The 8,082-nt window shown below is 49.6% G+C and overlaps 2 protein-coding genes across 2 annotated transcripts; one reads left to right on the top strand and one right to left on the bottom strand.

Moving 5' to 3' along the window:
• On the top strand, positions 376-2,545 carry LOC8075159 (probable inactive leucine-rich repeat receptor kinase XIAO). The gene has a single exon (XM_002454516.2). The coding sequence runs from the start codon at positions 750-752 to the stop codon at positions 2,283-2,285; it is 1,536 nt and encodes a 511-aa protein (XP_002454561.2). The 5' UTR covers positions 376-749; the 3' UTR covers positions 2,286-2,545.
• On the bottom strand, positions 6,288-8,082 carry LOC8075158 (probable receptor-like protein kinase At4g10390). Its single transcript, XM_002452795.2, has 2 exons — positions 7,371-8,082; positions 6,288-7,258 (listed from the first exon to the last, which is right to left on the bottom strand). The coding sequence occupies exons 1-2, from the start codon at positions 7,759-7,761 to the stop codon at positions 6,540-6,542; spliced, it is 1,110 nt and encodes a 369-aa protein (XP_002452840.1). The 5' UTR covers positions 7,762-8,082; the 3' UTR covers positions 6,288-6,539.

Below are 8,082 nucleotides of genomic sequence, written 5' to 3'. Positions count from 1 at the left end.
TATACCTCACCATATGTATGATTGTCGTCAGATTGAATGACCTCCTGTATTACTTTCTCCATTTTAAATTATAAAATATTAAATATATATTTTTTACTATGCACTTAAATATATATTTTGTTTAGATATATAATTAAAACAATATATCAAAAAACAAAAATGTCAGAGGGAGTAGCTAAGAGCATGACTACCTGTTAGCTAGTTTTATATGTATTGATACGTTTATTATAAATTTTGATCAAATCTAATATGATTTGACTTGATAAAAAAACTAGAATTGTACTTATTTGTTTCCAAACCGACGTAGTAACAAAAACAAGATTGTGAGATCAAACATCTTGTAAGAGTAAGGTCAATAATAAAGCAAGTGTTTGACTACAGATCAAACTACAAGCGCCAAATTATACAACATGTATCTTCTATTTTTCTTAAAAGAATTTATCATTCTTATTCCTCTCCACAACACTTGCTACTTGGACCTACTAACACATATAGTTATGCCCAACTTACTTGCACGAGAGCTAAGCTCTTATTTCTTTTCTTTTCTTTTTCCTCTCCTTTACATGATCACATCAACATAGCTTGGCTATAACGTCCTCTAAACCGGTCTTCGCCGTCTGATTCCAAATTCTGAAGTAAACGGCACTCCACCGCCTCCTCCCTAATGATAGAAACGACCGACTCATGGAATTACACCGAAAAAAAAGCTGCCATCACCATGCGCACCGAATACCACCGTCGTCTAAACAATGGCACAAAAGAAACGGCCTCGTTTCGTTTGTCTGTCTCCTTGCCCCCCGGGTTTCGCGGCGAACAGTGACACGCAGTGCAGATGCCAGCAAAACGCATCACCCTGGCGAAAGCCGGCACAGCTCACACTCCACTGTGATCCCACTTTAGCGCCGATATCAAGGCCGTCCTCCACCTCGATCGATGCAACAATGGCTCCGGTTAGTCGTCGCGTCCTGCTACCGCTGCTCTCCCTTCTCCTGCTCGCGCTCCGGCACGCGGCGCTGTCGGCTCCCGCGGCCACATCCACATCCACATTCCCGGGCGACAAGGCGGCGCTCGCGGCGCTGAGGTCCGCGGTGGCCGCGTCCTCGGTGCCGCCCTACTCCTGCCTCGCGTCGTGGGACTTCGCCCGCGACCCCTGCGCGGCGTTCCCGTGCGGCCTCCGCTGCTACGCGCCCGCCGCCGGCGCCACCAACTCCTCCTACCTCCGCGTGACCGCCGTCGCGCTCGACCCCGCGGGCTACTCCGGCGCGCTCCCCGCGGCGGTTCTGTCCTCGCTCCCCTTCCTCGCGTCGCTGTCCCTCGCCGACAACCGGTTCCACGGCGCGCTCCCGGAGGGGGTCCCGCTGCCGCCGAGCCTCCGCATCCTCGACCTCTCCGGGAACGCCTTCACGGGCTCCATCCCGGCGTCCCTGTTCACCGCCGCCTCCGCGCTGCAGGAGCTCTACCTCTCCCGCAACGGCTTCTCCGGCGGGGTGCCGCCGCAGCTGGCGCTCCTGGGCGCCCTGACGCGGCTGGAGCTGCAGCACAACGCGCTGGCGGGGCCTCTGCCGAGGCTGGGCGCGATGCGCTCGCTCGTCCACCTCGACGTGAGCGGCAACGCGCTGTCGGGCTCGCCGCTCGCCGCGCCGGGGACGCTGCCGCCGTCGCTCTGGTCCGTCGCGGCCCGCAACAACTCCTTCTCCGGGCCACTGAGCGCCGCGGCGCTGGCCGCGCTCCCCGCGGTGCGGGTGCTGGACCTCACGGGCAACGCGGTGTCCGGCGCGGTCCCGGCCGCCGCGTTTGCGCACCCTGCGCTGCAGCAGCTGCGCCTGGGCTCCAACCGGCTCGACGCCGTCCAGGAGGCTCCCGACGGCGGATCCTCCAGCCAGCTCGTGGAGCTGGACCTGAGCGGCAACAGGCTCGCCGGGCGGCTGCCGGGCTGCCTTGGCGCAATGCCGCGGCTCGCGGCGGTCGCGCTCGACAGGAACCGGTTCACAGGCGGCGTTCCCGAACGGTACGCCGTCCGTGCCGCGGCCGAGGAGGCCACGGAGCAGTGGGTGCCGTTCGTCAGGCTGATGCTGCAAGGCAACTATCTCTGTGGAGCGCTGCCGAGGCAGCTGAGGCAGCTCAAGGAGGGCGGCAGCGCGGTGGTGAGCTTGGCGGACAACTGCCTGCCGAGGTGCCCACGCAAGTTCTTCTACTGCCAAGGGGCCCCGCAGAAGGTCCTCGCCACGTGTCCCAAGTGCGACACTTCGATACATCGTGAGGACATTCTTCTGCGGACGCCCTGAGACCCTGACTGTACATTCTGAGCTACTAGAGTCATTGACAAAAATAAACGTACTGTACGTAGTATGCATTCTTGTACGGGTGTACCAAAAGAAGTAGGAGCTCTCTGCATATCAATTGATGAATGTGTTGTAAACAATTTGCCTGCCCTATCTGAGGTTGTCCCAACTGCCAATTGATGTTCTTGTAAAAAGGGCCTTGACAACACACAGATGTAAACATTTCATTTCACTGAAAGGGCAGATCATATATCTGAAGAAAATTTGTTTGTCATATAACAGAAGCACAAGATGTTCGGTTAATATCTATCACAAGTCAGACAAAATTTGGCTAGAATTATAGAAATCGCTTTCTTTTCTATAGAAGGCTAGATGTTGACTTTTTTTAGGAGACCAGAAATCTCTCTACAATTTTTTTTAGAGGATCTTGAGTCTTGACAATGACACAAAAAAAAACTACAAATAAAACAGGTTTTCAGTTTCAGGGGCCTATGCAAAGTAGCCTTTGTGCAAATTGGACATTTTGTTTCCACAGCGCGCTACAGCTTCACTTCCATTTGTAGCCCATCATCATCTTTTGGGCTTCTTTGCTGGCCCAACAGGTCATCACCCACGTAATAAATACAGAAAAAGTCTACATAACCCCCTCAATTATTCAGTGTAGTCTACTTTACCTCGTGACTCTAAAACTAGATATTCTAACCCCTAAACTTTTAAAACCGGTTAAATAACCCTCTCGAATGGTTTTGAAGGATGGTTTTGTCTTTTTCTTTTTTATTTATTTTTATCAAAACTTTGAAAAAACATAATAAATAATATAAAAACTATAAAATAAAAAATCTATTTTTTTTGGACTTCCGGTGAGTAGATCTATATAGTGAATATATAATATAGTATACTTTAGTGTAAAGTTTTTGTTGTAGCTTTAAATCTATATTTTTTTATAATTAATTAGAATAATTCATATATGCAGTTTCTATGGTCCAATTATGGTAAAATTTTTATGGCGAGCTTATTATTGTATTCTTGAACTAGGGTAAAAGTTTCATACTCATTGGATCATGTATTATTAGTTATAGATAACGCATAAATTTAACAAAAATAAAGCTAAATAAATCTATAAGTAAGCTACACGTGACCCAATGGGTATGAACATTTTACTATACTTTAATCATACAATAATTAGCTCGTTAAAAAATCATCATAATTGGACCATAAAAACTGCATATATGAATTATTCTAATTAGTTACAGAAAACACATCGATTTAAAGTTATAACAAAAACTTTGTAGTAAAGTATACCATATTATATGTGAGTCCAACAAGCTTAGACTTTTTATTGTATGATTTTTTTATAATTTATTATGATTTTTTAAAGATTCAACAGAAATAAAGAAAAACCAAATTAAACCTCTAAAACTATTCGAGAGGGTTATTTGAGCAGTTTTGAAAAGTTTAGAGGGTAGAATATCCGGTTTTATAGTTCGAGGGTAAAGTAATCTACCCTAGATAGTTTTGAAGGGTTATGTAAACTTTTTCTTAATAGATAGATAGATAGATAGATAGATAGATAGATAGATAGATAGATAGATAGATAGATAGATAGATAGATAGATAGATAGATAAATAAATAAATAAATAAATAAATAAATAAATAAATAAATAAATAAGAGAGGGCCATAATCCTGCACGCGCACGACCGGGAACGGACCGTGTAAATTTACCGTTTCTTTTTCTTTTGTATGCTTTAATCTTTGGTTAACAACAGTTAAACGGTATCAAATTAGTGCTTGGAGGTCAGTTACTACTGCAAGGTTAAAGGAAGAACAAAAAAGAACCCTTCTTTATTTTTTTTAAAAAAGGAGAACTGGCCATGGTGACACATATGACATATCAACGTCCACTGTTCATCTTTTTTTTAAAGAAAAACATGAGAGTCACGCAGCGAATCCATTTCGACATCCCTGAAACTGTACAATAATTCTCTCTTCTGAATAAACAAACAAATAAAGCAAATACTGCAACACGCCATCCATGGCCTACTGGCACACCAAACTAAGGCCTTGTTTAGTTCACCCGTAATTCAAAAAAAAATTCAAGATTTTTCGTCACATCAAATTTTATGGCACGTGCATAAAGCACTAAATATAGACGAAAGTAAAAACTAATTATACAGTTTGTCTATAATTTACGAGACGAATCTTTTAAGTCTAGTTAATTTATGACAATAATTGTTAAATACAAACGAAAATGTTATAATGTCAAAATAAAAAAAACATTTCATAACTAAACAAGGGCTAAACTAGTACGGGGGCTGCCTGACGGAAGACTGAACAAAATCCCCATGTGCCATGAACAGAGCCGAAGCGCTAAACAAATGCGGCTTCCACGCTGAACCAGCCTGTTAGTGTCACCGGGCAAGCAAATCAAGCAGCGTAGAAAGTAGGACGCAGCAACACCTTGTAGTATTTCCAAATCAGGTTTGGAGCATTAGTGCTACTAGTTTCCAGACTAATCACAAGAGTTGTTCGCGTCGCGCGATGAGATCTGGATCGCATGTGATTGGCGACGGAGCAAAAAAATGCTAAACGCTCACCAGCTTCGCCGCTCTGAACCCCGGCTGTCGCTGTGGTATTCAATTCTAGCTTGCAGTCATCGTCGTGTCCTGCCGTTGGCAGCACGGCAGGCGAAGACATTGGACGCAGCAGGCCAAGTACCGCGGAGTACACATCTCCGTGTCAAGCTGTATTGTACTCCCCTGCCTTGCTGTAGTGTTCCTGCTCCTGCTAACCTGCTAGTATTCAAGTATTTGTCAGACTGTCACCACTAGTTCAGGCAGGGAAACTTGGGAATTTTTGCCTCTGATATGATAAACCTTCTCCAATTACTGGAGGTACAACCACCACTCCCTGTGAATAGTTCACCAGGCACGAGGTTGCATCTACCACACCAAACTTACTGTTAGATAAGCATGAGCTAGCAGCAATACATGCCTGCCAGAGTGCCAGCAATATTAGTTGCAGGTGGACCGCTGCACCACAACCACATACAAACAAGACAAGAACGACGTAATGCAAATTATGCAATGCATTCCATGCCTTGCAATTGCAATCTACAACCAGCAAATTAAAAGCGCCCTTTTTGCTGCAACTTGCAAGCAGCTGCTGCTGTGCCTAACCAACTTCTCCAGCGGATTTGATTTGTTAACGGTTGCAATTATACGGCACATCCGTTTCGCATTGGCCGTACATGCTGCTCGCTCTGCAACTGCAATGCCGTGGAGGATTAGCGATTTGTTAATTGGTTTTCCAGGTCGTCTCATCTAGATTAGGCTGTTAGTTGGGGTGTCACCACCACCAGCAGCAGCAGCAACCGGTCTGAAGTCTGCTGGCTGCTGCGCCATTTCCGTGCGTTTTTCTTTCCCGTGACTCGGTCAGTTTCCGTGCCTCGCTGATCACACGACTCCGTTTTTAAAAGCCTGAATGATCCGGCACGCATCAGAGGCCACACGTACGATGCACACGCACAACACAGCACATGTTGGAGCATATGAAAGCACACGCTGCGCTTCAGCATTCAATAAATTCCTTTCTGTTAGTGTTCATCGTGTTTAAGGGCAGATGCAAAGTTACTGAGCTAGTGTTCATCGTCGTGTTAATGGTTTTACTGTTGTATCCATTGCACATGCAAAGTTTCAGAAGTATTTCTCCAATGAGCTTAGGTAAAACTATTAACCCATGTGCCCACTTTCTGCACATTGCCTTACATTCTCTCCAACTGAAAAATACTTCTGAAACTGCAGATAAGGAGAAAAAAAAAAGAGCTTCTGAAACTGACGCCATTTGCATACAGTAGATTTGCTTCGTCGAAACCCACTTGCATGTTACTCCGTACTACTATTCCATAGCGATCAAGATCTATTGAATTCCTTATTGTTGATGATCAACTTGACTTGTAATCAACAAACCCCGTTTCAAAGTACGTGCAAGATCACGTCACATGTCGTAGAGTAAATCACATCAATCTTCAACGAATTGGGCAAGATCGATTTGATTAACGAGCCACTACACACCCTCTACAACCAACTCTGACATCACGAAGAATTTTCTACGTAATCCAATTCAACAACCACTAATCCACTGCATTTAACAAACTCAAGTAGATAAAAAAAATAAGAAGAACAATTACGTTTACCTTCTAGTCTCTCTAAACAAACAAAGCTAGCTAGTATTTACGGTCTTCGGCTAACAATACAGCTCAAGAACAGGAATCCATCTTGCCGGGTGGTTTGCATCCAGCGGCTGAGATCAGCGCGGTGGTCTTCTCCTGGAGCTCGCGAACCACCTCCGCCATGGAGGGCCGCATCCCGGGGCCCTCGCTGACGCACCTCAGCGCAAGCGCCGCCACGGTCGCCGCCTCATGGGTATCATACGCGTCTCCGAGCCTCCGGTCCACCACGTCGTCTACTTTCCCTCCTCCTTCGCCGGTGAGAGTAGGGCCCACGGCGGCGGCGAGCCGGCGCCCCGTGTCGGCGCACATGGCCTCCCGCCCCGTGAGGAGCTCCAGCAGCAGCACGCCGAAGCTGTAGACGTCGCTCTTCTTGGTGGCGACGCCGGAGCGGAGGAAGTGCGGGTCGACGTAGCCCGGGGAGCCCATCATGACGGGGCGCGCCGCCGACGCGCTGCTGGACGGCGGCTGGAGCGCGGCCGAGAAGCCGACGTGCGCGAAGCCGAAGTCGCAGAGCTTGGCGTCGAGGCTGGCGTCCAGCAGCACGTTGGAGGCCTTGATGTCGCCGTGGATCACCGCCGGGTCGCGGCTCTCGTGGAGGTGCTCCAGCGCCATGGCCACCTGGAACGCCACCGCCATGCGCCGCGCCCACGGGAGCGTCGGCGTCGGCGTCGCCTTGCCGCCGCGGCCGTGGAGACGCTGGTGGAGGTCGCCGTTGGGTGCGTACTCGAACACGAGCACGCCTTCCTCTGCACGTACGCACGCACGGCCACGCAGTGCTTGTGTTAGATTAGATAGCTCTCGTAGTATGTACCTCAGTGGAGGGAGCTGAAGAGTTGATGGTGTACTATGTGTTGTTACCTCGTTCGTCGCAGTAGCCGAGGAGGCGGACGATGTGCGGGTGCCGGAGCGAGAGGAGCACGTCGAGCTCCTGGCGGAAGGCGCGGTGGAGCCGCTCGCTGCTGCGCTGGACCTTGACGGCGCCGAGGCGGGAGGAGGAGAGGCAGGCCAGGTACACGGTGCTGAAGCCGCCCTGGCCGATGACGCGGGACGAGAAGCCCGCAGTGACGGACTCGATCTCGGCCCACGCGAACCGCCTGGCCGCCGGCCCGCTGCCGCCCTTGCCCTTGCCGAGCGACGGCGACGACGACGACGACGCGGGCTCGTCCGCGACGCGGGGGTCGGTTCGCCCCGCCGCCTCACCCTTGTCGCGGCGGAGGCACGAGAGGAGGCCGCACCCGGCGGGCAGCATTCTGGCACCGCACACAACTGCGCACCGGCACCGGACGGACACCGCACCGCACGCCGGCTCCCTGTTCTTCCACGCGCGAGCGCGAACGAAGCGTGAGCTGTGGTGTGGTGTGGTGGTGCTCGATCTGCCTGCTGCCGCTGGGTGCGCGCCTTTTTGGCCGTGCTCGGGTTGGCCAGATCACCGAACGGCTACTGGCGCCCGTCGTTATATACGACGCTGGCTCGACGCGGGGCCGGGGACTGACTGACTGACTGACTGACTGGATCGATCGATCGCCCGCCGAGTGCCCGAGTGGACCTCAACTAACCGGTGGCGCGCACA

The sequence above is a fragment of the Sorghum bicolor genome, chromosome 4 (genome assembly GCF_000003195.3).
Source record: "Sorghum bicolor cultivar BTx623 chromosome 4, Sorghum_bicolor_NCBIv3, whole genome shotgun sequence".
Taxonomy (NCBI): domain Eukaryota; kingdom Viridiplantae; phylum Streptophyta; class Magnoliopsida; order Poales; family Poaceae; genus Sorghum; species Sorghum bicolor.
Note: the sequence above shows the minus strand (reverse complement) of the source record. Positions and strands in the feature narration are given on the sequence as shown.